The 26,460-nt window shown below is 51.2% G+C and overlaps 9 protein-coding genes across 9 annotated transcripts; 3 read left to right on the top strand and 6 right to left on the bottom strand.

The window, feature by feature from the left end:
- Nucleotides 1-404: 404 nt before the first annotated feature.
- On the bottom strand, nt 405-6,134 carry GLOTRDRAFT_130332 (uncharacterized protein; the record flags this gene model as incomplete). The annotated part of the gene is made up of 13 exons (XM_007869114.1): nt 405-641; nt 3,406-4,111; nt 4,170-4,193; nt 4,256-4,441; nt 4,698-4,864; nt 4,921-5,096; nt 5,151-5,330; nt 5,387-5,604; nt 5,662-5,740; nt 5,797-5,809; nt 5,865-5,888; nt 5,954-6,017; nt 6,070-6,134. The coding sequence occupies 13 exons, from the start codon at nt 6,132-6,134 to the stop codon at nt 405-407; spliced, it is 2,139 nt and encodes a 712-aa protein (XP_007867305.1).
- A 394-nt stretch (nt 6,135-6,528) lies between these two features.
- On the bottom strand, nt 6,529-8,404 carry GLOTRDRAFT_139403 (aldo/keto reductase). Its single transcript, XM_007869115.1, has 10 exons — nt 8,121-8,404; nt 8,005-8,068; nt 7,927-7,950; nt 7,859-7,871; nt 7,725-7,803; nt 7,556-7,668; nt 7,429-7,503; nt 7,185-7,364; nt 6,953-7,128; nt 6,529-6,901 (listed from the first exon to the last, which is right to left on the bottom strand). The coding sequence occupies exons 1-10, from the start codon at nt 8,183-8,185 to the stop codon at nt 6,731-6,733; spliced, it is 960 nt and encodes a 319-aa protein (XP_007867306.1). The 5' UTR covers nt 8,186-8,404; the 3' UTR covers nt 6,529-6,730.
- A 300-nt stretch (nt 8,405-8,704) lies between these two features.
- Nucleotides 8,705-9,497, top strand: GLOTRDRAFT_62394 (uncharacterized protein). Its single transcript, XM_007869116.1, has 3 exons — nt 8,705-8,944; nt 9,004-9,267; nt 9,341-9,497. Exons 1-2 carry the CDS (start codon nt 8,741-8,743, stop codon nt 9,097-9,099), a joined length of 300 nt encoding a protein of 99 aa, XP_007867307.1. The 5' UTR covers nt 8,705-8,740; the 3' UTR covers nt 9,100-9,267; nt 9,341-9,497.
- A 772-nt stretch (nt 9,498-10,269) lies between these two features.
- On the bottom strand, nt 10,270-10,943 carry GLOTRDRAFT_130334 (uncharacterized protein; the record flags this gene model as incomplete). Its single annotated transcript, XM_007869117.1, has 2 exons — nt 10,270-10,379; nt 10,730-10,943. The coding sequence occupies 2 exons, from the start codon at nt 10,941-10,943 to the stop codon at nt 10,270-10,272; spliced, it is 324 nt and encodes a 107-aa protein (XP_007867308.1).
- Nucleotides 10,944-11,373: 430 nt separating this feature from the next.
- On the bottom strand, nt 11,374-12,871 carry GLOTRDRAFT_116669 (alpha/beta-hydrolase). The gene is made up of 8 exons (XM_007869118.1): nt 12,706-12,871; nt 12,528-12,640; nt 12,333-12,461; nt 12,255-12,283; nt 11,955-12,190; nt 11,887-11,902; nt 11,658-11,832; nt 11,374-11,601 (listed from the first exon to the last, which is right to left on the bottom strand). The coding sequence occupies exons 1-8, from the start codon at nt 12,840-12,842 to the stop codon at nt 11,513-11,515; spliced, it is 924 nt and encodes a 307-aa protein (XP_007867309.1). The 5' UTR covers nt 12,843-12,871; the 3' UTR covers nt 11,374-11,512.
- Nucleotides 12,872-14,065: 1,194 nt separating this feature from the next.
- On the bottom strand, nt 14,066-14,404 carry GLOTRDRAFT_44528 (uncharacterized protein; the record flags this gene model as incomplete). Its single annotated transcript, XM_007869058.1, has 1 exon — nt 14,066-14,404. A coding segment is annotated over one exon (339 nt), but the record flags the coding sequence as incomplete, so codon positions are not given.
- Nucleotides 14,405-16,487: 2,083 nt separating this feature from the next.
- On the top strand, nt 16,488-17,352 carry GLOTRDRAFT_139404 (uncharacterized protein; the record flags this gene model as incomplete). The annotated part of the gene is made up of 5 exons (XM_007869119.1): nt 16,488-16,574; nt 16,630-16,728; nt 16,788-16,970; nt 17,035-17,136; nt 17,196-17,352. Coding segments are annotated over 5 exons (627 nt in total), but the record flags the coding sequence as incomplete, so codon positions are not given.
- Nucleotides 17,353-17,764: 412 nt separating this feature from the next.
- Nucleotides 17,765-21,442, bottom strand: GLOTRDRAFT_62395 (SPX-domain-containing protein). Its single transcript, XM_007869120.1, has 16 exons — nt 21,297-21,442; nt 21,193-21,243; nt 20,697-21,142; nt 20,322-20,547; nt 20,242-20,266; nt 19,713-20,186; nt 19,559-19,665; nt 19,318-19,509; nt 19,223-19,262; nt 19,125-19,175; nt 18,637-19,071; nt 18,432-18,605; nt 18,209-18,381; nt 18,063-18,153; nt 17,965-18,005; nt 17,765-17,912 (listed from the first exon to the last, which is right to left on the bottom strand). Exons 1-16 carry the CDS (start codon nt 21,305-21,307, stop codon nt 17,906-17,908), a joined length of 2,544 nt encoding a protein of 847 aa, XP_007867311.1. The 5' UTR covers nt 21,308-21,442; the 3' UTR covers nt 17,765-17,905.
- Nucleotides 21,443-21,629: 187 nt separating this feature from the next.
- Nucleotides 21,630-25,592, top strand: GLOTRDRAFT_116671 (TBC-domain-containing protein; the record flags this gene model as incomplete). Its single annotated transcript, XM_007869121.1, has 6 exons — nt 21,630-22,382; nt 22,431-22,577; nt 22,602-24,790; nt 24,853-25,153; nt 25,204-25,383; nt 25,436-25,592. The coding sequence occupies 6 exons, from the start codon at nt 21,630-21,632 to the stop codon at nt 25,526-25,528; spliced, it is 3,663 nt and encodes a 1,220-aa protein (XP_007867312.1). The 3' UTR covers nt 25,529-25,592.
- Between the last annotated feature and the right edge of the window lie 868 nt (nt 25,593-26,460).

Below are 26,460 nucleotides of genomic sequence, written 5' to 3' on the forward strand. Positions count from 1 at the left end.
GTCATGCTCGTAAGCCCTTCTCCTCCTCTCATACACTCGTTCCCGCACTAACCCGAGCGCCAACCCATTCCCCAATAACCCGACCAGAGGTGATAAATGAAAGTAATAAACATGCTAAAAGTACAATTCGTCGCACGCGAACGAAGTTCAAGGAACATAGTAGGTATCCGGAACACACGTGCAGCTATCTGCAGTGGTGGAAGGGGTTATCTTGCGACAAAGAAGGGCGATGGAGGGTCATGCGAAAGGTTCGAAAGTGGTGAGTGTCGGCGTTACGTGAGTGGTAGTGTTACAATCTGAAAGCCACCATAAGCATCAGATGCGATAGCATGCCACAACGGTAGGGTAGCGTACTTACTCATCGGATGGTCGTGTCGTCAAGCAGCGTCCTACGACAGCCGCATTCATGCAATGACGCAGTAGGAGAATCCGCCCGTGCCCGCCGACTCCTCGTCCATCGGGGGGTAGGTCATGCTCGTCTCCTCTGTCGAAGAAGAGGTCGAGAACGTCACAATGGTCAACGAGTCCATTTCTTCAGCCGCGACGAAGACGAAGAGGAAGATATCGCAGAGAAGGGTGCTTGCTGAGAGCGCCGCTGGATTCGATGAAAGCCAATTGCTTGAGGATGGGTCGGCCTGCGACTGATGCTCTTATACGAGCACTGAGGTGCCGGGAAAGCAGGATCTGCCCGTGCCTTTCAGTGCGCAAGACAATAGGCGTAGTTAATCATATCTCTGCTGTCGCGGGGACGGGTATATGACGGCTCCCTGCGTACCCATGCGCGTAGCACAAAGTTTATCGGTGGCGAAGAGACAATAGGATGGCCGGCGAGAACGCGATGGTCCCGTCGGAGATCGCGAGATCCATCTGGACTTGATCTCAGTAGAACAATAAGGCCGGCTTTTTATGGAGATAGAAGTAGGCACGGAGGCACAGAATCTCATGCAGACGGTGTATCAGCCGCTCGCTAAGTGGGCTCGATGACGAATCGCTTGAGAAAGACAGTGCGGTTCCGGAGACGAATATATACGAAGGTACTTCTACTGTATTCTTCTACTAGTACTAAAGATACATCATTCAATATCGCCTATGCGACGCTCAGACGCGAGATCACTGCGCATCTTCAATACGGGATGAATCAGCGAAACGCTAGTAGGATGTGGCAGACAATGGTGAACTTAGTATTCCTCGGGGTGTACATCTCGCCATAGAGGTTTCGCGTCCCATGGGACCATCGGGTTGCCTATCATAACCGTCCACCGTGACCAGCGGGTCGTTCAGACGAAACTTTTCTGAGATACTGTAAACCGGCACCTGGCTTCCCTTCTCATTTCGGTGGACCTACAAGCTGGACCCACATTGCCGTGCGTACCTCACATCACTGACTTATTTATCAGTTTCTTTGTCTGTGGCGACACAACGATCGATGTTATTCTGCAGACGGTGGAAGTAGCCTGCGTCCTATGAGTGCTTAGAGGTACTTTCGATGAAAATCACCCGCTGGAAATAATCAAGCGAAGAGTCGCGTTGAGCATTGAGGCTCCTACGATGCATGGCCAACGTAGACAATGAGAATTCCGGCCTAGGTCAGGCAAACACGTGCGTGCCCATCGAACAAACAGCTGTGCCCCCGTGTCTATACAATAAAGACGGGTACCGGCTCAGCCTCGAGGGAACACACTTATCGCCTGGCACGGAGCACAACGGTGATCGGCACTTACAGGTGCCGTAGCCACAACCTGGAGGGACAGCGCCGATGGATTGTCTCTCTCCTTATTGTCCACTATGGGCACGGTTCTGGGAGTTCCGAGGATGATACGGAGGAAGATATGAATGACCAATGAATGGGTAGTTAGTGAGAGCTACAACGGTCGAAAAGAGATTTGTCAATATTGTGGAGGCTCGGAGCGGAACAGTGAACGGGACGGCGCCTTCCGAGCAGCTTTCGGTGAACGTACAATGCGCAATCTGGATTACCAGTTTGGTCCAGCGCGCGATACCTCGACGATTGGAGCCACGATATGAATCTTCTCAACTTAATTTCGGTCACAGATCCATGCACGTCAACATACGAGACTGACCTACGTTTCTTCAGTTTATCTTTACTTATCTTGGAAAACCTACCGACGTGAGTGTCGGAAGTTTCAATGGTAATTCAGACTAGCTCGACAGTTAAACATGGTCAGTCCCACAGCAAGAGCATCGCTCCGTAACAGATGGACGCGATGGAAACTGAACGTGCTTACCTGAGCATAGCAGCCGAGTAGTAACTGGTATGGTCGGTCCATGGCTGTGGCTTGAAGGGAGTGAATACTATATGCTCCGTTCACTTCCAATAAGTCATTCAGGTCCAATCTTGAGTTGATATTGGCAGATGATATCCCATATAAACTTAATTTGATAGCCTCGGGTAAAGTATCGCGATCGCTGTCGTCCTGTAAGACATACCGCTCCTGCCTAGGGCTTAAGGACCAACAAAAAGCCATTGTTTCTCCAGAGACAGGAGTTAAAATATTAGTGCGCCGCGGCCCGCGTTTTGCTTGGTTACAGTGGTAACGCGCTGTCCTCCGATGGAGAACAATGAGCTGATGCCAGTGCAGTGTCATCAGCGGGAAGCGGCATCAAGGGATCGCAGGACACATGTGGTCCCATTAGCATCCATGTATCGCATGTATGATTGCGTTCTCGGGCTCGAGAGACCATTGTCGACGTAAAGTGCAGGTCTACTCACCGACAATGGAGTCGGGGCGAGGCACTACCGCGGATGGTGTTCCTCCGGCAGATATGTATATATCGAGCTCGCCAGCATAAAGAGGGATTATCATCCAAGGAACATCATCATGAATAGAAACCGAGACTTCGAAGACAGCTGAGGATCACTTGGGGTGAGAAGACGGTCGATAAAGAGGGAACAAGGCGCTGATGGTGTACGCCAGAAATGGAAGTTGAGACGGGAGAAGGCCCTGCGTTCAGGTTAGGGTTACATTGTGGCTACACAGCCCAACCTAATCCGTGCCTGCACCTACATCTTGCCCCCAGCCCTCTCAATTTTCTAATACCCCAGCCTCTAGGAAATTGATGACGAGTGCATACACAGTATACGACGCAACGACGATCACGGTTAGGAGCTGTGTCCGATATTAGAGTAGTACTTACCAGTGACGAATATGCAGACGCGATCGTGAATTTAAACAGCCACAACTGGATTGAATTGGATTCCGTAGCCTCTATAAACACTGTCTCTTATTTCAGGAGTCGTCGTTACGGTACGCTCTTGCAGGTCAATCTATGGAGATTCCAATCCCCTCGCTGACAGCCTCTTGGGGGTCCGCAGTACTTCGCCTTCTTGCACCGACTGCACGTCATGACTGGCTTATCCTCCAGTCCACAGAAAGTGCAGCAAACCTGGTTTCTCCGTTTCCGCCGCTCGTCCTCTTCCTCCACTATTTTCGTCAGCGTCCCGACTCGCCATTTCTTCGTGGCCGTCGTTAGTAGTTGTCTTCCGCAGGTGAGACCTTCATTCTCCTTGATGTCAACGTTTCCTCCGTGTGAGAGGAACCAAGTGAGCGCTTCCGCTGCACGGGGAACATTCCTTCGGTCCCAAACCGTACAGATCTCGTTCGCCGCCACATCACCGTACCGATTTTGGTGATTGATATCCGCACCGGCGTCGTACAGCAGTTGTGCGAACTCGGGATCGAATGCCGGTTTGGTTGAAATGCAATGCGCGAGGGTAGTAGTACCAGTCAAGTCCGTTCCGTCGACCGGCACCTTGGCTTCGTAGACAAGCCAACCCGCAACGGCAAGATGGCGGAGACGCAGGCCGGGGAGAATCAGCGTGGCAAGGAGCAGCAGGTCGTAAATTGGTACTTTGGTTGGACCCCAGTGCATGGCGTACAGTTCGTCTAAGGCTGCCATTCGGGCCTTGTCTTCAGTCCTATCCTTAGCCTTGTGTCTTGCGACGCGTTTCTCGAAGTCTGCCTTTACCTTATCGAGGTCACCCATGAAAAGAGCTTGTCCATATGGGTCCAAGTCACGATTGGGTTCCATAGACTGCGACGTGGCATAGGTCCGAAGGCGTTGCGCTTCGACTCCTTTCACGGACCCCTTGCTGCAACGGTCCACTAAATCAGTCGCTAGGTCACAAAATTAGTACAGATACATCCTACGTCTTAATGAGCATTTCTAGCGGCCTAGTCGTCAATCTCCGTTCATTAACAGCCCGAGGCGCGACAGTTTACCAGCTTCAGCTTACCTTCCCTGCCCTTTGTCCCACGATGCTGCGATCCCCATGGCACCAGCCCTCAGCATCATCTCTTCAAGAGACTGGTTTTGCATCTTGATGTCCTTTGCTGAGAAAGGCGGGAGACGCGTTTGAAGATGAAAGACGAGAAAGGGAAATCGCTTGTCGTGGCACGCGATTGGTCGACAATTCACAGGTCTAGCACGCGCAACGGTCACGTGAGACGGGAATGCTCTCCGTGATCTGATTCTGAGCCTCAGGCCTCAGGTCTTGACCAGACATGGCGAGTCCAGTCACAGAGACAATTACCGTCAGAACAGATATCTTCCTCATTAAAATTTTATTTGACCCTATTTGACCCAAGCGAGTTCTGGTCATAGGAGACTGTAGAGTACACACAGGGCGCAAATCCCAGAAGCGTATACTACTGTTGACGCTTGAGGGCTACACTCACGAGATGATTCCTCCCGGTTTCATGTTGTCCCAGCCCATATCCGCGTATGTCCATCCCATCATATTGCCCGGATCGATATTGTGATATGCCAGCAGCGATCTGTGCATTCCAGGCTGCTTGTGAAGGTTGTTAATTGCGTCCATATCTTCATCCAACAGTTTAACAAGCTGCAGAAAGCTCGTGAAAATCACGTCGTTAAGGAGAGAATCAGCTAGGCGCGCACGGTAATATTTTGTTTCATCCGCTCCACGTTCTCGCTCTTAGGAACAACGACAGTTCCTCTCTGCACACCCCAGCTAACAACTACTTGTGCTGGTGTGGCGTTTTTCTTCTCCGCCACGCTCAGGATTGTCTCGTGTCGGAAGAAAATAGGCGGGGTGCCGTCAGTCATTGGGCGACCTCGCGGATTAAAGTCAACTTTGGACACGGGTAGATATAAAAAAGGGCACGTACCTAATGGAGAGTATGCCGTCAGCAGTATTCCTTTGCTTTCACAGAACGTCTTCAACTCGTGCTGAGGCAAGCACGGATGGAGCTCAACCTGATTCGTTGCGGGGACAAACTTGCAATGTGGGAGCAGCTCATTAAGCGTCTTGATGGAAAAGTTAGAGACACCGATGGATTTCACTTTTCCTGTGATTACGGGATCGTTTAGCAAGGACATACAGAATATCATAGAGCTGTAGCACCGGCCTCTAACAGTTTCTCCATTTCTTTGTAGGTGTCGATAAAAGTTGGGTGCTCATTGGGGGCCACTGCCTTGCCTGTAAGGCGGAAGTTGGGCCAGTCAACATCATGTTCAGCTACGGCTTGTGGCCAGTGCATCAGGTATAAGTCGATGTAGCCGCAGTTGAGGGCCGCCAAGGACTCTTCAAAGGACTCTCGCACTTTGTGATGGTGATGATTTCTTGTCGCGTTCACCGCGTTAGTATCAAGAGTCGCCGGTTAGACAGGGTTCACGTACGGGAGTTTGGTAGTTAAATATACCTCTTCACGAGGGATTCCTGATTCACGGATGGCTCGCCCGACCCACTCTTCATTCCCTATAAGATAGATGTCGTGAGGAATTATTACAGATATCACTCCACGCAGCTCGCACCATAGCCGAAAGCCTAGCACCGTAAGGAATACGTAAGGCGAATCATACAACGGCGTGGCAACGCATACCGTATCAAAGTGGCGATATCCGCACTAGAGATCATGAGGATACATGTGACACACTCTGGCACACCAAAGAGGTCGGAGGCGTAGATTACCTTCAATGCGTTCATACACATCTGGTATACTCTTTGGCCTCCTCCAATTTCCCCCATAAAGCACCTGAGAGTGCTCCCGTCAGTGAATAACAGAAGCATTTGCGTGACCGACGTACCCCATGCCGACGGATGGTATTTTAGTGCCGTCATTCAGCGTAAACAGCGGAATGTCAGCCGCCATTCTGTCAGCGCCTCCAGCGTCGCTGAAAAGAAGTCCTCGGCGTTGTCTCTCTCATGCTATCATTATATACGAGTAGCTACCCGCCGCGGGACGCTGACCCTTATTCCCGGAGTCCCGCATGGTCATGAGTCCACAGGCCCGGGATATCAGGTATAAATAGGACCTGATACATTGATAGGCCTCTGAATGGACCAGTCATAAACGCCTTCAAGTTCGTTAGCAAAAGTTCGGGATGTGATAGTACCAACGCATGAGCTCACCTCCCGTCCCCTTTGCTGATGTAGCGGGTCCCACGGCACTAACCCTCAGCGCCATTTCCTCTAGCGACTAACTTTGAATATCTTCAGCAAACTTCGGGTGCCGGACCGAGAAAATCTCAGATTGGATGAAAGACGGGGAGGAGAGTCACCACGCGCGAATTCCTACTACCAACATGAGAACGCGTAAAGACATCGTGGGGCCCATCGTTCCCCCTTGGCCGCAATCTCGAATATCTTCCCGACGCCATTAAAATGCAACCTCCCTATAAGATACTGCATAATATACACTGAACGTGAAGCATAGACTTGTACATCGCGTACGTGCTTGGGACTCGCTCACGATATGATTCCTCCCGGCTTCATATTATCCCAGCCCATGTCCGCGTACGTCCACCCGAAGACATTCCCCGGGTCGATATTGTGATACGCGAGGAGGGACTTGTGCATTCCAGGCTTCTTGTGAAGATTGTTGATAGCGTTCATATCTTCATCGGACAGCTTAACGAGCTATACGAAAGACATAAACTGCTTGTCAGCGCGGGAGAGGTTAACACGTACAGTAATATTCGCTTTCATCCGCTCCACGTTCTCGCTCTTCGGGACGACGATCGTCCCTCGCTGCACACCCCAGCTGACGACTATTTGGGCGGGAGTAGCGTTGTTCTTCTTGGCCACGCTAAGGATGGTCTCGTCTTGGAAGAAAATGGGTGGGCTGCCTTTAGCCAAAGGACGACCTTGGCATCGTGGAAATAAGGTAGGACTTCCAGAGAACTAGAAAGAAGAAACATACCCAATGGAGAGTACGCAGTAAGGAGTATCCCTTTACTCTCGCAGAACGCCTTCAACTCGTTCTGAGGCAAGCACGGATGAAGCTCAACTTGATTTGTCGCTGGGACAATGCTGACATGCGGGAGCAGCTCGCTGAGCGTCTTAATGGAGAAGTTAGAGACGCCGATAGATTTGACCTTGCCTGTATGATCATAAAGCGCTCGTTTAAGTAATTACGCAGTTGGGAATTTGTCGAGTCATCTCACCAGTCTCTAGTAGTTTTTCCATTTCCTTGTAGGTGTCAACCGGAGTTGGGTGCTCATCCGGGGGCACAGTCTTGCCTGAAGTAGTATTTAGCTTCACTTGCAATGCATCTGGAAGCATCGTTTTCACCATCTTCGCCTACGGCTTGTGGCCAGTGCATCAAGTACAAATCGACGTAACCGCAGTCAAGAGCCGCGAAGGATTCTTCGAAAGATTCTCGCACTTTGTGATGGTGGTGATTTCTGGAGCACCGCCTCCGTGTAAGCACGACGCAGCTTTACGAAAAGAAGCGGCATACGGCAGCTTGGTAGTCAAGTATATTTCTTCGCGAGGGACACCGGATTCACGGATTGCGCGCCCAACCCATTCCTCATTTCCTACAAGATAGCTTCGATCAGTATTCGTACGAGAACTTTCTTCGGAGGCCCGTACCATAGCCAAAAGCCTGGTATTACAATACATAAGAAATATAAACAATAAAACGATGCGTTTTCACGCACTGTATCGAAGTGGCGATATCCACACTAGAAATGATCAGTGCGTCGGAGGGTATATCAAAAGAGCCAGAACATCTGTACCTTCAACGCGTTGATGCACATTTGATATACTCTTTCTCCTCCTCCAGGCTCACCCATCCAGCAGCTGCCGTGCGGCGGTCAGTTAATCGCGAAGGCATTCGACGCCATTGACGTACCCCATACCAATTGACGGTATCTTGGTCCCATCATTCAACGTGAAGACAGGGATATCGGAAGCCATTGTGTCAAAACTGGGAGTATCACTGCAGAGCTCCTCTTATGTTATCAATATATATGAGCAAGAGCTGATGGACGCGGGACGCTGCGACTCAGGCCCGGAGTTCCGCAGGTCATGCGTCCAGTTGGTAGGCCCGGGACGTCAGGTCATAAATAGAGCCTGAGATTGCTGCACAAATACGACGCTTGTTTCAGTGGCGCGAATACAAGCGTGACGATATAGAAGCCGGCCGAGAGGTGGAAGCGGTCCGTTGGAGTCCGATATCCTCGAGGATAAGCGTGAGCTAGCAGGAACTAGCAGCATTCTGTATGTCAGTCTGTTCAAGGACTTATCGCCTCGAACTCACGCGTGCATATCGTGCTCGACGCGAAATAAGAACTTGGGATGCAAGAACTTGAAGCCTTGCAAACGAACCCGGGTAGGGCCGATTACAGTTTTCCACGCCATCCGGACGTCGAGGTCGGTGCCTGCCAGACGCTGCCGCTACCGCGTCCTTTCCTTCAAGTTCGACACTCTGGCTATCTGAGAGCGGCAGTCTGCTCTGATTCTCCGAGAACCATGGGATGGTTTAACTGGTCAAGCTCCGGAAAGTCGACTGAGGAGTCTAACCCCCCGCTGCGGCAAGACCGTCAAAAATGCTGGGAGACGAGGGACGCTTACTTCGATTGTCTTGACCGTGCTGGAGTCATAAAAGCGGGTGATGAAGGCAACAAATGCGCGGCTGAGAACGCTGCGTATCAGGAGAACTGTGCGAAGAGCTGGGTTCGTCGCAGTGCTCCTCCCGAATCGATCTGTGACTAGTACTAGAGCTACACCAATAGATTGATTATTTCAACAAGCGGAGGGTACTTGCAGAACAACAAAAGGGGCTCCTGACGACGGCGAATGTGCAAGCGCAAGATGCAAAGCGGAGATGACGATGTTCGCTACGTGCTATGTCAATCCAGACATTGCAGCAATCTATAACCGGAACCACTACATTTGTGTTCTATCGAGGGTTCATTCGAAATTACCCTTATGTCACATTTGTAGCGAGATATCCTTTTCATCGACTTCCGCGTTCTAACGGAAGTTGAACAATCGAGGTCCGTGTGTCGGTATGAGGCGCCTGGAATAAGAAACTGGTGACTAACACATTTGGCAATTCTCTTCACGTAGGAGGGACCAAATGCTCGCCTTGTTGGCAAGGACCCGTCATGACAGTTTCTGCTGCATGTGGTACAATTCCTTACCTCGTTCAGCTAAACGCTGCTTCTTTAGTTCTCTGTATAGTTGCATCTTGATCTATGATATCTGAAGGCGCTGTCGTTTCTCCTAGGTAACCTGCTGCATCAACAGTATCAGGCAAGTGGTAGAGATCCCGGTCGCTCGAGGACCGTGCTTGTATTCGGAACCTGACGCCACTGATGCGCGTGAATGCTTGAACTGTCAGACTATCGTGTTCGGGCTCGTCACTTTTGTCTTGCGGCGTGCTTGTCGACTCGCGTTATCCTGGTCAAACGGCTGCGGTTCCGGACCAAGAAACGTGCACACCTGTCTACTTGTGCTATTTTTTGCTCCGAACAATCTTTGATGGCTAGCTGAGGCTTCTCGTTTCAGCAAGAATCACTGGTGATGTCGGGTTGTGCGCTGCCTCTGCTCGCCATCTAAACCCACCGCCGGACGCGAGGCAGTATCAATACATACCCTGCGCGTGTCGGTAGCGACCAGGCATACTCTCCTCTTGTAGGGCCCGCACTCCCCTACGGGCACTATAAATAAGAAGCTGATAATCACGCGAGCCTTTATACATACGACATGGGAACCAAACTCGGACCGATGGCTGCTATAGGGGGCATCGAATGTGGCGGCATTGGCTGTTTGGCACAGCCGTCATACTGTGCATCTGATACTTCGCCACCATTCACACTTGCAGACCCCATGTGGTTATGGGTGTGTACATGATGATTAAGCCCCAACCAATCATTGATACTCCTTGGCAGAGAGCTTATAAGAGCGAGCCAGGTATGACGCTCCCAGCGCGCACCCAAAGACAGTGTTTCCTTGTCTTTGCCTTTGGCATACCTGGCTTCGGGAGCAATGACTGATTACTCGACGGTGAAGAGGCTCTCGATGAGCTTTCGTGCTCTCGCGGATCGCCTGATTTCCCGCTCGAGGCCTTCATCCCCATGGCCCTCTTCCACCATTTCACCGGCGGCTGAACCGGTACGCCACCATCATAGGCGACAGTCTATGGGTGCCGTACCATCGCGATTCATTGAACGCACCTTATCCACGAGGAGCGAGCGCCGGCCTTCTGAGCCTACTCGCCGACATAGCATGATGGGACCTGAGCGGAGGAGTAGCGGATTATGGGTCGACCGAAGGCTGTCCCATTGGAAGACACCCCTCAGAGATGAGAAATGGCACAGAAGGAGAACGTTGTGTCCTGAAACGCCAGAGGCATATTTCTCTAGAGTTCCGTGAGTTTTCACGCGTTATATATAAATGTGTGCGCGTCGTGATGAGAGTCGGTTTGAAGTGGAAGCCACGATAAATCGAACTCACCAACAAGTTCCGTGGAGCTCGAGCCCCTCTCGTTCTCCCCAGTCCCCTTTGTAATCACCTTGTCCGATGCAATCTCAAGCGAGTCATGGCTATCCCTCTCGGACCACTCGCCAATGGACAGCTGCCCCGATCCTTTGCCAGCACCGAAACCCATCAGGCCGACGTCCGTACCCATTTTATCACCATCATGTTGGTTGTCATTTCCGCCAGACATGGAAGAACATGAAAGCGAAGACGAAGCAGAGGACGCCGAGGACTGGTTATCAGAGGAATTCATCCCTGCGGAGTCTTCCGCCCCCCACATATTAACAGAAGACGCGGGGGACACCCTCGACTGGAGGGAATTCCACGACAAATGGCTTGAGAAGAGCACATCATACCCGACAACGCCTTGCGAGCTATGATCTGTCTCCTTATACGGTACCTCATACTTTACTATCCATCTAGGACTCGGACAATACCCAACCCAGTGCAGACCGGTTAGACGGACTGCATCATCTGAGTTACTCACAGAAATGGTCGTTAATAGGTCCCTGTTAAGTTATGCCCGCTTGTACGACTACTTACATGTTGGCTGATTGTATAAATTACCTTGTGTATTTTACCTTTCCTCATGAGTCACGGTATCTTTTCCTTCTGTAGGACTCATTTCTACCTCAAATTACATTGAGGTGTGGATTATACAAGCAGAAGCCTGTCGAAGGACCCGAGCGAAGGGAGGAAGTAATCGATTCAAGAGTTCACCGAAAAGGATGTGGGGTAACATGCGCAAAGAGACGTTTTTTAACCTGGGACGTGTCTCTGCAGAAACTCCAGTTGAGCTTGTAGCGATGTCTTATGGTGTACTTGACCGGGATATGCCTCAAAATGATCTACGCCACGCATGGATTGAGATAAAAGGATATGCCTCGATCATATGCCGACTTACCACCTGATATACGGACAACCTCGGCATGTTTCGTTAATTTGGCGATGTCCTCAACACCACTGAAAGGACAAAGGTTGTCGCACTCCAGCCCTATGAGCAGAAGAGGGCAGCTCAGAGATGCCGCCGAAGCAGTAGGGTTGTAGAACGGCAGCTCGAAAATACTGGACGCAGACATCTATGCAAATTTGGTCAGCAACGATTCTGATACATACAAGGAGCAGTGACTCGCTTCGTTTGGGTAATCACTAAACAATTCTGAGTGAAAAAGGTGGATGAAGATGCGGATCATGCAATCACCTAGGTGTTGGTACTATGGCTAGCATCCCCTCGACACTTCCGGGAGCCGTCATTACTCCCACGTTCCCCGGAATAGCTACAGCGGGGATGTAGACGGGCCGCCCATCGAATGCTTGATTAACCACGTCCCATATTGCGAGACCCACGGTCTTGATCACTGTCGTCGAAAAAGGCATCGGCAACGATTTGCCGGTGAACGGACATTGAGCAATGGCAGCCCGGATATTAAGGTGAGCCTGGTATTTAAGTGGAAGTCGAATGGGGACAGATAAGCAGATAGAGAGGAATCGGTGATCCTACCTCGCTTGCGAGTGTAATGCAATGTCCCCCTTTGATCCTATGAGCTCGTGTCTGAGATTATGAGTATCATCCACATACCAGAGAAACTAGTGCCCCATACTAGGAGACGGTTCGGATCGAACTCAGGCTTCTGTCTACAATACTTGATGACGGTTCGGTAGTCCTCGAGCTGCTCCGAGACGAAAAGGCAATGTCTTGGGGTTCCGTCTATATCAGTGTATCACATATGATTTCTCCTTGCAGTCGTAAAAGCATATCCAGAAGCAAACCTACCTGAAGCACCCCAGCGTCGGTAATCGAATAGGACGCATGCGTATCCGCGCTCGGTGAACGACTCCGCGTATGCTCTGAGACTCATCAACTTATTTGCACTCAAGCCATGAGCCCTGGGGTGAAGGATCAGGCAATACTGTCCAGTGCTACGCTGATGGATGTAAGACAGATAACTCACATTACGATGACCGGATATGGGCTTCGTCTCCGAGGAGGGGTATACTGCCAGGCATCTAGATTCCAACCCATTGTTGCAGATGGAATTTTCATGGCTTCTAGAACAAAACGGGCTTCATCTTCAACGATGCCTGACATGAAATTGTCCGAGGCCCAAACGATTCTGCTGTTGAGGTGGACAGGAGGAACGTTCAACTGGCATCACGAGTCGAGTGTGAGCCGGGAATTCGAGTCTTGGGCCGCAATGGGCGCTAGAGTCACCCGCTATAATTAGAACCTGGTCACTGGGAAGTGCTGACTTCACGTCGGCATCTGCCCCTGCTGCTCTTATATTTGTCTCGGCTTTGTGTGGTTTATCGACGCTAAGTGCGCATGCTGCAGCAATGCTGCCCTGCAGAGCAGGGGCACTCCACCGAGGATCAACACTTATCAGAGCAATACCTTACTACTAGTATTAGCAAGTTAGCAAGCAGGGCTCAGGCTAGTAGTAGCACAACACAGCGCGACCGAAGGGAATGTAGCATCGATATCATGCTCATCTCCCAGAAATCAAAGTAAGACAGTTCAGTGTTGCCGCGGCCGATCAATATTTGACGGTTGACGACGAAATTCCAGAGACTCGCCCATATTTTGGGCTGGAGCCTCGGTGAAATAGAAGGTCTCTCAGAGCACAAACACGGTTACAGTTCAGTCCGGCTGCGCCTACTAGCGTGGAGCTGCTGGCCGAGTTTTGTGCCTTCGCTCAGTTGGCTGACACAATGGGGCTTAAGGCTGCGTTCGGATGCATGGCCGCGTCGCGGCCAACGACGCCAAAACAGTCTTTCAGCCAATCGCCTCTCACTAAAAGCACTGCCACGCGGCCGAGCTGGCTGTGGCGCCTTGAGAGCGCCGCGACGCGGCCGTGCAACCGAACGCAGCCTAACTTTCTCGAGACTCGAGACACTGGCACGCGTTACTCTACCGATGAACTGAACACATCGACCCGGGCATTGCAGGGACAATGGCTCTCCTGATAGGGAAAGAAGAAGGGAAGTCAGGATACCTGGAATTCATGTAAGGTTCCTCCATTCTCAAGATGGGGGCTTCTACTCATGACGTGAGTCAACAAGCAGTCGGGTCCGACTGGCTATGAGAAAGAGAATCATGACTCACTGATCATACCTATTTCCCAACAGCACGCGGCGTGATATTCACACAAGGGACTTACAGGGAAGCAGCCCTACCCGCCTCAATTAGCTCCGCAATCAAATGCTAATAAAGTCTTTGGGGAAGTAGTGAGACTGAGGCGTAAGTAGGGGATATACAATCAAGCGCAGGTCGAAGTGGAGGACCCAGAGGATGGCGCGAGACTGGAGAAGCGCTCATCTTCCTAGAATTCGACGTACGAAAGCAAGAAACCGAAATCCTAACGGGTTAATATTGTAAGTGAAACGTGTCGAAATGAAGCGTAAAATGCGAGTAGACCATGACAATGGCGGACTGCGGTATGCTCGCCATTGCAGGATGAATTCTTGGGGTAATGATTTCCATAAGTCCTCCAAAGATGGCATTTTGCCTAAGACCTCTTCAGGAACTTCAGCAGAGAGCTCTACTTCCGACATATTAGAGATCGTCTCGTCAATAAAATGATAGGCTTCGGCAGCAGTGAAGCGACGCGATATGTCGTCCGTGGTCATGTGATCCAAAAGAGGTACAAGGATGGGGACGACGGGAACGCAATGCTGTGAATACACATAGCATTAGATGGAGACCTCTGGCGAAATAAGTTCACCCACCCAAAATCGAGCTTTTAGCGTGTTTCCCATGCAGCCGACATCGAAACCGAATGGATTATATATTGGTTCGCCCTGAGCGAAGTCATTTGGATGAAGCCACGGTTTTCCAAGGTCATATGCCTCCGAAGAGGGCACGAAGCGTTGCCGTAGAGGACTATCGCGAGGGTACAGCCGGGATAAGTCATAGTCGAATAGACAATAGTGAACGTCAGGTGAGGCTCGGTGCCGCCTCTTTCGCGTGGCAGTACTCGATGTCCATTCGGCATTCAATGGGTAGTCTAGCAAAAAGTTGTCGTCGGAGATGTCCTGCAGTACCATCAATACTGCGGGGGAACCATACAGAAGCTAACTCACACGATGAGCAATACGATGTTGGTGAAGGGACGTTAGGCCCTTCTCCCTCCCAATCGCGTCAGAAATTTTTCCGGGGGCAAATACGACTTACTTGGAGGAGAGATCGTATGCAATACATAACTTCCGCGGCAGTCTTGACTTCCGGGCTGAATGGCTGATCGTTCCACCTGTAAAAGCGGTCAAAGATGGTTCCCAGTATCAGCATGATGCATACCGGGGGAAAACGACGTAGGCAAATCCATCAGGACTGTCAAGAATATCCACGGGAGGTAGGACTCCGGGGAAAGTTGCAGGGTCATGTAGTTCAGGAATCCGCCAGAGATATTTGTATATTGCATACTCCTCAGTACCCCTATCTGTCAATTTGACAATAATTTCCCGTTGTTGTGAGTCCTGACCACTGCAGATCAATGTTGTCTAACAGACTCAGTGAGTTACCGAACCTTGAAATAAACCTGCTTTGACCAGACCAACCGTAATTATCATCTCCATCCGTGACGAATCGGGCAACACTTTCGTTGGCCAGTGGTGATCTACATACGGTAGGGATGCAGAACTGTACACTCCTGAAGGCAGCCATGCTTCAGGATTAGAAGTCGGCATTTCTAACTGGTAAAGCTTGTATCCACGAGAAACGAGCCACGGGCGGGAATGTTCCCAGAATGCAGAGTAATTCCAGTTAGGCTCGTAACCCAGTCTGATCTGCAAAACTGACTTCGCCCCGAGCTACTGTTTGGTGAGCTGAGCCCCGCCGTCGAGCTAGAAGGAACTGACCGAAGGGCAAGTCTCTTGTGCGGCTGGGGGTGACATTTCGGACACTGCCGGGGAGATAGCGTTGCAGTTGATTTTCTATCCTCTTACCGCAGAACAATACGCCACAACGCTGGTGGAGAACTTCAACTTGAGCCAGCGCAAGTCGAACTGATCACGTGATAAGGATCTTGACGGGTAATGGTATAACCGCCCTACCTCACCTAGAATACTGTCTTGTAATGCCCGCCTGGTGAGTCTTGAGAGACTTCAGAATGTCGGTCCCTGACCTTATAGAATTACTACAACGGGAGATCTTTGGCATCGCCCGTTTGGGTGTATTGAGGCTGAGAAGGACTTGCCGATGCTAACTCCTAGCCTTCCACGCTCCTTAAGGATTAACCCAAATTACGTTGATGCTTACAGGTCGCCTTATATTTTCCCTGGCATGTCTAACTGGATCCGATCATGCTATAAGGTTTGGAAGATTTCCGTTCCCGAGAAGTACCATCAGGTCCGGAATCGACCTGGAGCCTGAGGAGTCATTCTAGTACTTAGTGAGTGTAAAATCTACGAGAACGTGGGGCGTGCAACTCGATCGTGTGGGTATAGATGAGACCAGACTACATTCCCGCATCCATAGTGGCTTGCTCGACGGGCCAAAAATACACTGTAAGACCCAGTCGGGTATGCTATCTGCATGCGCGCCAGTGAGACCTAGTTTCCAATGTCATCTTTCGATATTATTGTCCACCTTCGGTATCGCTGATTAAATCGAGCGGCGACCAGCTGAGTATCTTGACAGGTAACCTTAATTCTCCCATGGATATAAGGCCACCCACCGGATTCCAAGTTTCTTCAGGTGTCTCGCGATACTAAGTACCTGGTCCCACCTCAGCCCACAATGTCGACACAAACCTACAACTTACCTACGGTCATCTCCCAACAGCCCATACCGTTAAACGATGCACCTCCCAGCAAAGCGTCACTAGTGAGGTTTTCATCTTGTCGCAGGTCGGACTTGATTTGATTCGATAATTCTTCAGCCTGATACTTGGGTTCGCGTGAAATACAACATCCCGAACTTGCCAACGGCCGGTTCAGTTGTCAAAGTCATCAAATGTGTTCCGGTCCCGGACGATGGGGTGAGGCCTATTCAGTATGCAATTTTATTGGGTATCCGTGTCATTGGAATATCACGCAGGACTATGCCAACAAGAGCACCATAGACGACAGCCTCTACTTCATCGGATGGAAAGTGCTGGTGCTGCGTCACGAACCTGTCGTAGCGGGAAAACCTCCCAATACGCCCATTCCGCATGACTGCCTAACGACTGACAGTAGGAGGGGAAGGCCATCAGAGACACCACTTCCGGGAGATTCCATTGTAAGTTCAGTTGGAATCATGGTCTAATAAATGGCTACGTACTTGACCGACTTTAATATGTCAGGTTTTCACTCGGAGCGATACTGTGTGTGTTAGCATCAACGGGTATAATAAGCATATCCCTCGAGGCACACCATGTAGGGTCCTTCGCGGGCCCATTTCAAAGGTATATGTTGATATCAACGTGCCCTTGCTGGTTTACTTGACACGCAGCTCGAAATACAGAGTGGTACCAACGTCGGCGCAAGACCGGCCCAGGGGGCGCACTATACCCTTGCTTTTTGGGTGGAAAAACAGGATAGGGTGGAGATACAGCACCTTGGACACGCGGTTTCGGCAAATCTCTTCGAGACAATCCCTTGTGCTGAGCCTCCCAACCCTGTGCCAGACACGAAGCGACAGCACTGGCCCAACGAGGAAGATATCATCTTTGTACCGCCGCCAGCGAAGAACTTCACATAGGGTCGTGAACGAGTCAACGGCCTTGTATTCTCAAACATCCACTGTAACTGTTCTGGGTGTGAAATGTAAACGTACAGTACGTCTATAGTATGCTCCTCAACGGTGATAACTTTCTCTTGACTGCCACGACAATATGCTACGCGATCTCGGTCGTGATAGCAAGGGGTGTACATGGCAACTGCGGGTTGAGGAGGATGTTAACGATTCGCCGAACATGAGGGTCTCACTACAACATAAGCTCGGATTGGACGACGCGCACAAGGTTCTGAAAGCAGTCGTCCGTACTGGCATGGGAACCTAACTGGATCACAGGATCATGCGCAGAGTGAGCAGTTCGGAGCGCAGGTTCCGTGACCAAACCTAGCTTCGCTAACTCTGCCATCACGCAGCAACAGGATCTGGGACACATAAACACAAGACTAGCGCGAAACGGATCGTACGATGTATTCCGTATCTAGGTTAGATGAGGGGTATCAGATGCTATAGAGTGTGTCAGTACGTCTACTTCGTGACGAGGGACATATGATCTCACCCTACAAGTTTCATTAGTAAAAAGCCAATGGTGGCTACAACCTGTTCCCGATCGTTATGTCAGATGCAGCAGAGATTAGGAATCAATTCAACACATACTAGAGCCGCGATGATGCTAGCGGGGACTCCATTCTTCAAGAAATCGATATTAGACAGATAGAGTTGCCCGACCTCGTCCTCCTGGGTCGCTCTGGATGCACGCTCATCAGTATTTCGCAGATGCCCAGGTTTTCCTAACAACGTACGCAGTCTGATTCGGAAATCCTGAAACGGGCATGCCCATTCCCGTCGAACATATTAGGCCAGTGATGAAGACTAGTAAATTCGATTGGTCCCCTGGGAGATGTGACCCGACCTCTTTGGCAATAGGGCATAATAAGACGCTTGCAATCGTGTGACTAATGAATGTCGACACGACCTGAGGAGGTGACGTAAGATCCCGGGTAAAGCAGACATGGAAGGACGCACAAGAACAACGATTGAAAGGACAATCACTACGCTATATAGCGAAAGACCTTCAACTAGTTTCCGGATAACATCGTCCATATTCTCCAGTAGACCGCTCGAGGTAACGCCTTTGCCTAGAGCTATACCGCCCATGGCCAAGAATACGACCGTCCACAGAAACTGTTCAAAATCATCCTGGATGGAGGAGACGGCAACGATCAGTCACAAAGGACTCTTGTGAGCATCGCAAGGAACTCGCCTTCTTGAGTACTCCAGTCGCAAAAAAGGCTACGATCGGGATGATAGCAACGATCCCCATATCCCCAACAAGCCACTCCAATTCGTGCTCAATACACCACAAACCGATAGTCACCAAACAGACGAATACGACCCAGTACTGCTTGACAGTGAAACTATCCTTCGCAGCCTTTATGGGTTTGATCTCTATGTCGCCTTCTCCATCCGGTGAGCGCGCCGGTCTGTAGCTCACAATGAGGAGCAACCAGATCAGCAGGATAGATATTGCCGAGACTGGAATGGCTACTGCGAACCAGCGCGCCCAATCTAGTTTGGGATCCATGTTGTCGAGAGCGATAAGGTTCTGCGGTGAGGAGATGGGTGAACTCTGGCCCCCGATATTGGCCGCTAATGCAATAGCGAGCTGCAGGAATAATATGAAGTGACGGACGATAGTCGATGAAGGGACTGACATACGATTAGACAGGGCGCAAAGGTCGACCTCGGAGGTAAAGTTCTGAGTATGGGCTGCATGACCGTTAGCGCATGGAGAGTATTGGCTATATCCTACTGACCCGTATAAGAGTGAAACACAGCGTAGGCGCCGCAACATTACTACGATCATATGACCCTCAGTCGAGTCCATTAAACCTCCAGATTAATAGCCTACCTGATCCACATACTAGCGAAGCAAGAAACTCCCATGAAGGCCAACAGGACGATGTTGGGTTTCGTGCCAGCAAGACTCAGGACACGAGTAATCAGCAAGCGATCAATACTCGTCTTGCTGATGGCAGACGCAATGGTGAAGCCCCCGATGAGAAGCATTATCGTCGGTGAGAACATCACCGAGAAGATGTATCTACGCTGGGTTGAGTATAACACACTCTCGACGCAATGATATTACCTACTTTGTTGCTTCGGGAACTGGGAGCATGTCTCCGTCTGGGGACCGAATAACTCGCAGACAAGCCATGAGCAGAGGTACCAAGATGGACGTCACAAAAAGCGGGATGGCCTGGATTCACCGTAAGTCGGGTCTAAGTTCAGGGGAGGCACACATACCTCAGTAGCCCACATGATTGTGGCAAATATCAGGATCGCGAAGCAACGGTTAGCCGGGACTCCCTCTACAGTCCGCACGTCCAGAAGGGTGATGAACACAGCTACAGCAATGAGCAACGAAAGTATCTTCTTCGTGATCTTGATCCGGCCAACAGGAGTGGGCAAAGAGAGCAATCCCTTCTCTGGCTCATGCTCCAGAACTGGAGCTCCTGGGAACTCGTCCCCGCTGTCAATCCCTCCTCTGCCCCTCCGTGCGCGGCCTATCATTTGCTTCCAGACCGTATCACGTTCCCAGGCAACGTGCTCTCTTTGGTAGAGCCTGAGTTGCCGCTGCGCTGCGCGCAGGTCGCCTTGCGTGACGCATTTTGCATATAAGTTGACAAGTCGCGTTATGGCGTCGTTGAGCGTGTCCTTCGATTGTTGTGTGAACGGTGGGGTCTGTTCCACAACTTCGCGGAGGTACTGATCTTTCAGCTATGTCCCTCCGTAAGTATTATAGGACCTGAGGAACGGATTTCAATACACAAACCTCGCTTTCCGTGACCTTGTCGTACCTATCAGCGCTATCGTAAATATGCGGAGAGAATGACATAGCCCGTAGCGACGCACTTCTTCAAGATCTTCCGAAACCCCGAATAGTTGACCTCAACGTACGACTTTAGGGACGTAACAGACACATAGAGCGTCGTTATTCGTCGCTTAAACAGGAGCCGTACATCCATAGCATAATTACTCCTGGACGTCCATACGGACTCGGGGAAGCCTGTGGTCGAGGTTATGCTGTCTTTCAACTTTGTCACGAGTCTCCGTGCACGGCCGACAGGGGACATGGACGCTCCGTCCTCTCTTGAAGAATGTCCATGGGCATTCTGACGCAGAGACGCTATACTAGCCTCAAGATCTGCAAAGTCATCGCTGGACGTCGTGCTATAGCGACGGTGGCGCTCCGTCTTCCGATGGCCGCCTGACGTTCAGGGTGGATACGCGTAGAGCATCGCTGCGGAAGCATGTACTTACCTCTCGAGCTTGTCCCGACACTGGGCTGACGTCCGATGCCGGGGGGAGACTGTGCTCGCGTTCGGCTCCGTACGGGGCTCTCATCGTCGTCGTCGTCGTCGTCATCCTCATCGTCTTCGTCAATATCGTGCATGTAATGCTCGTCCGCAACGGGTTCCGATTCATCCTGCTCTCTGACGAGTTCCTCCAAGCCAGCGAGTTCCTTCAGCACTTCTGCCTCCTTCGCCTCGTAAAATAGCATGATCTTCTTCAACTCATGGTCGAGGAGAGGTATAAAGAGCGCATCTGTCGCCGAACTGTCTGCGCGATCAATGAGCGAAGTCCGCTCATTCGATTCTAAGTCGGTATATGGGTGATCCACTCCCGTCTGCTGCTTCTCCAACTGGTATATAGCCTTCTTCAGGGAATCATAGCTGGAACGCCGGGATAAGCCAAAGATACATCCACAAGCTGCCCGACTCACGCAATGTACTCGTCCCACCACTCCGCAACGGCGTTAAACTTGAGCGAAGAACTGTAAAGAGTCTCTTACATCGGCCATTTCCATCACGAAATCGACTGAAATACCTGAATTTCATAGCAAACGCCGCAACGTCGAACGCCGCCTCCTCTTCAGATGGATTCACTAATTGTAAAGGGATATACTCCGTCTCCCTGCGGCTTGCCGCTGGCCCGGATCTTGATACCCAAGCAGGTAGAATGGTGGAAGCAGTAGAATTACCCAAGTCTATCTTAGGGATCCACGACAATGGGCACGGACTAGTATGAGCTACGCGTGGAAATTATTTGCTTACTGTGAGAATTATCCCCCTCACATAATCCGCTGCAGTCCCTCGTTACTTGAAACGATGTACACGACGCCCAGATGCACGTCGGACGTGTTGCAAAAGACCGGCAGCAATGAATTCCAGCCCATCCCCTGGCCCTGCGACGACTCCCGTTCATTTACACCCCCTTTCGCCTGACGAAGGCGCGTCTCGCAGCGGTCGCAGAACACGAGGCAGCCAGCACTCGGGGCACGCCAGAGCGGCCACAAGCTACTTCGCAGAGAGAGCGAGCCAGGAGAAAGGTGCGCTCCGAACTGGGACCTCTGGCGCGAACTGGGACGGCAGTGTACGGGGCTACGGTAAGGCGGAGATAGGGAAAGACGACGGACGCGAACCGACGGTGCTGTGGGATAGACCGGCACCTCTTTTCATAGTTGGGTCCTCAAAAGACTCCCCTGCGTCACTACCACTTACCCCTCGCAGGAGAGCAGAGTCGTTGGTTCCGTCGGAGCTGGGCCCCGTCGCGACCTCGCATGTCCTATCTACACAATGGCATGAATACTCAGATGAAGCTATACAGTCGGCTGTGTCCAGTCTGAAGGCCGCCCAGCCGTCTGCTGACGGTGGCAATAATATGTATCACCCAGTAATCCGGGTCCTCTCGTCCGCGGTTCATAACCTCACCAAGGCAAGAATAGAACTAGAAGAGAGTCGCAATAAACTCCGAGAGAAGGAGGAAATACGTCGCAACAAAGCAGAGGACCTCCTGAAGAAGCTTGAGCCCTCAGAGCAGGACATTGCAAGGCGCGTCCTGGAGACTTTGTTCTCGGACGAAGCGAAAGAAGAAGGCAAGGACAAGAGTATCCCCAATAAACACAGTTACATAGTATGTTTGGCTTCTCCACGACTTGCCCGCAGCTGACGGCGGATATAGTCCCTGAAAGACTCCTTGTCGGAGGCTATCTCGGATGAAGTTGGCCGCCCTTCGAGCATGCCACAATCCATCACCGTCCCTACAATGTCCACTGTGGACGAGGATGCTGCCACCATCGCTACCTCCGTAACCACGGACTACGGTGCTGTCATCGAGACGCACTACGCCGAGAGCACCCTCAGCGAAGCCCAGCACCTGGCCGACCATACATCGGACGCTACCCCGGATGAAGCTACCGACGTCGCATCGACCAAGTCCGAGAAGGCTGGGATCGGCGAATGGATGGGCACATGGTGGGTCAAGGGCAAGACCCGGAGTCGCAGTCCGGGGGTGTCATCTCTGGACGAACAGCGCAGTAGCCAGGACAAGGAAACCCAGGCTGAACAACCAGAGAGCGCGGTGTCTTCCCCTGCGTCTGAGCAGCCTCCTCACAAGTCAAACAGGCGGAAAGCTGCAAGGAGCGTGTTTGGCACTCTTGGATTTTCCATTCTCAACCCTGCCTCTGCGTCTAACAGAAAGCTGCGACGTAACTTATCTGTAACGGATGTGAACACGTTCGCCGAGCCAGGCTCGTCAGATGACCGGGTATCGATATCCGTCTCAACTTCAAGCACACCTCTGCCGACGCCGTCGACGCTGCCGGCGATACCGTCCGGTGGCGACGTCTTCAAATCAGGTCCCGCTAGCTCGGCCTCATCCGCTCAAGTGCAGCAGGATTCACTCGTGCAGGGATCATCTTTACGAGCAATCGTTCACGCGACTCGCGTGATGACCTCTGATCCGGGCAGCATCTTGGTCGACCATGGGCGCGAGACTGGCCCGCTCATATCAGAGCTGGCCATGGAGCTAGTGCGTAACGCCCGGGAACAAGGCTTGATATTCCGAGAGAAGCCTAAGGAGAAGAAAGAGAAGAAGAAGTTGGACGGCGAAGCCCTTCCTCAGCCCCAGCCGACTCTTTCTAAGCCTGGAATTGACCCTGCAGAGGTTCTGAGCCGTGTCGCGGTCAGCAAAGGAGACGCTGCGATTTCTAGACATAGAGCGCGGAAACCTTCTATTGGTATCCCATCCGCCCTGTCTTCCCCTATTTTCGGTACGTTCTTCTCGCAGCAACAGAAGAGGCTCTCGACCATGGTCGATGCGATACAGAAGAGTGCCGGCGTCGTGACCGAAACATCAACCGCAGCACAACAAGCGTCTGTTGGAGGTGCTCCTGCCAGTGGCAGCAAGCCTGGGTCTGTGCCACTTGATGCTATCATTCCCGTGAATGCCAAACCGCCCACACAGTACCTATCACGAACGTATACATCGCTTGCGTCACGCGATTTCCGCCCGTCTATTCCTCTGCCAAACGCCGCGCAAAGGTTCTCTGTGTATCACGACGAAGAAAATCAGGAACCACTGACAGATCGGTATGGCTTCATGTACGACGTGTCGCAGTACGACTTTTTGCTTCTTCTTCGTGCCAAGGAGTGTGGCAATACGGCTCCCGCTTGTCTCACTGGCATAAAAATCGCAGATCGATTTGAGGACGGCAACTGGTCTGACGAAGATGAAGACGCTCCTAAGGACCATATTGAAGTTGTGAGGGAACGGTGTGATTGCAGCGGCGGTGATTTGATGGACTGGACCAGTACGGTTAGCACGCGTTCAACCATATTTACTTCAGGGGATGACTCTAGGTCCACACATTCTCGCAAGTCGCGCGCGACGTCTCCGGCATCTTCGAAAGGCCGCCCGCGGTCGTCCACTCTGACCCCTAACCCTGTCTCCACCGTGCAGACCCTCCGATCGGTTACCTCTATTCTGTCCATTGAAGATGGTACACCACGGCACGTCTGCGCGAATACCATCCGGAGACTGCTGGCACAGTTGACAGAGATCCATGATCAGCACCAGACAGCGCGTCGGAAAGAGTGGGACGCCTTTGTCAATAAACGACGCAAAGCAAGGGCTTCGAAGGGTACTACCACATCCGTTGCTTCGACTTCTGCTGGAGCAGCGGCCGTCTTAGGTCTCGGGAGCTCTGTGGAAGAAGAGGAGCTATCACATTCCGAAGGTTTGATTGGTTTTGCGCAGCTGGGATTATCGTCGAGTCGCGACGAGAGGAGGGAATTCGATCGTCTTGTTCGCTCCGGTATTCCTCTCGTATACCGATCGAAGGTGTGGTTTGAATGCAGCGGAGCATTGGAAATGATGGAACCTGGGCTTTTCCGGGATTTATTGTCCGAACCCGATGGAGGCAGCGGGGTATCCATAGAGATCGAAAAAGACGTTGGACGCACTATGCCGCTCAATATTTTCTTCGGCGGTGATGGCACTGGTGTCGACAAATTACGAAGGGTATTAACGGCCTATAGTCGGTGAGTCGCCGTTGTAATCAGAGTACCCTCCGTTATCCTACCTGCTTACCTGCGCGATCAAGACGTAACCCAGCTGTCGGCTACTGCCAAGGAATGAACCTCATTACATCGACCCTTTTGCTAGTCCATGCCGATGAAGAGGAAGCGTTCTGGGTCCTCGCGGCCATCGTCGAGCGTATCCTTCCGGAGGAATTTTTCTCGCCATCGCTGCTACCTTCTCGGGCATGTCCGTTGGTGCTAATGGATTACGTGCAAGAATTCATGCCGAAACTACATGCTCACTTGAACCAACTCGGTGTAGACTTACCGGCCATATGTTTCTCATGGTTCCTTTCCCTCTTCACGGACTGCTTACCAGTTGAGGTACGCGGGAAATTAGTGGGGTGCTTTACGGTACTGAACTTAACTCGCAGACCCTCTTCCGCGTCTGGGACGTATTTCTCGTGGATGGTATAGACGTTTTGTTCCGCATTGCGTTGGCAATTCTTCGCAGCAGTGAGCAAGAACTATTGCGTTGCGAGTCTATACCTGCTGTGTATGTCTCGCTTGAAAGTCTCCCCACGCGGATGTGGCAGGCAGACAAATTACTGCAGGTAAGGTGGAGTTAATTGCTCTGAATCCTGCTCGCTGACGTTGTGATTGAAGCATGAGGCTGAGCTTCGCCCGTCTCTTACGCGCTCGGATATACGGAAGCGTCACGATACCCATGTGGCAGCTCTCAAGCAATGCCTTACATAGATCTTCCGCATGTTGCCCATGTACTCTAAACTTTGTGGTCGTATTCTACCATCACGCTGCATCCAAATGTATGTCTAGTGTTTCCCAGAGACCCGACACCGGGGAGCTTACTCTTCACGCTGCTTCAGCGATGACCTCTTCCTGCGAAATGGAGACTGCGTGTACCGTTGCCGAGCAGGACCAGGTCGACTTCAGGAAATCGAGCACAGCAATGCGGGCTTGCACTCGGGGTCCTGGCACCGCGTGATGGAAGAGAGTGACATCCACCTCTAAATATCGAGTTCCTCCTGTGCTAATGCTTGTTGACTTCTATGAGCTCTCTAAGTACACTTATATTAGGTCAGAGAGTATGGAGAGAGCCTATATACATAGTCTGGTACAGTATATGTGTAATTAGCACCCTTCTCTGTATGAATTATGCAATACTATATATTACCAAGGTCTGCCTATGGTATAAGTACTAGTGACAACTCTGCTTCGTTGTTGAAGATCTAGAAATACCATGTAGTCCGGTCATAGCTTGTATACACTCGGCATGGAATTGTAGGAGTGGTGGTGTTTCAGGATTGATGTGACTCTCTAACACGCATCCCGAGTCGGAAGGTAACAAGGTACATTGGTGAAGTACCCTGTGCCTCAAAGGCTCCAACAAGAATTCCAGTGGAGGAAAGTGCTATTTGAAGCAATGTATTGCACTTTATAGTAGGTTGGATAGCTAACGACAGTGGACTATATGTTGGTATCAGAAACTGGCCAGTGAATTAAGTACATGTCCTAGGCTACTACTAAATCTGAGTGTGACCAGTCTCATCTCCTGGCAACTTGTATCATTATCATCAATGTAGAGAAACATTGAACATGTCACCATTGAAGCTGCTACTTAGTTGAAGCTTCAATACGGCTTGAATGAACAATGCTCTACCGTGCCGAGC

The sequence above is a fragment of the Gloeophyllum trabeum genome (assembly GCF_000344685.1).
Source record: "Gloeophyllum trabeum ATCC 11539 unplaced genomic scaffold GLOTRscaffold_00009, whole genome shotgun sequence".
Taxonomy (NCBI): Eukaryota; Fungi; Basidiomycota; class Agaricomycetes; order Gloeophyllales; family Gloeophyllaceae; genus Gloeophyllum; species Gloeophyllum trabeum.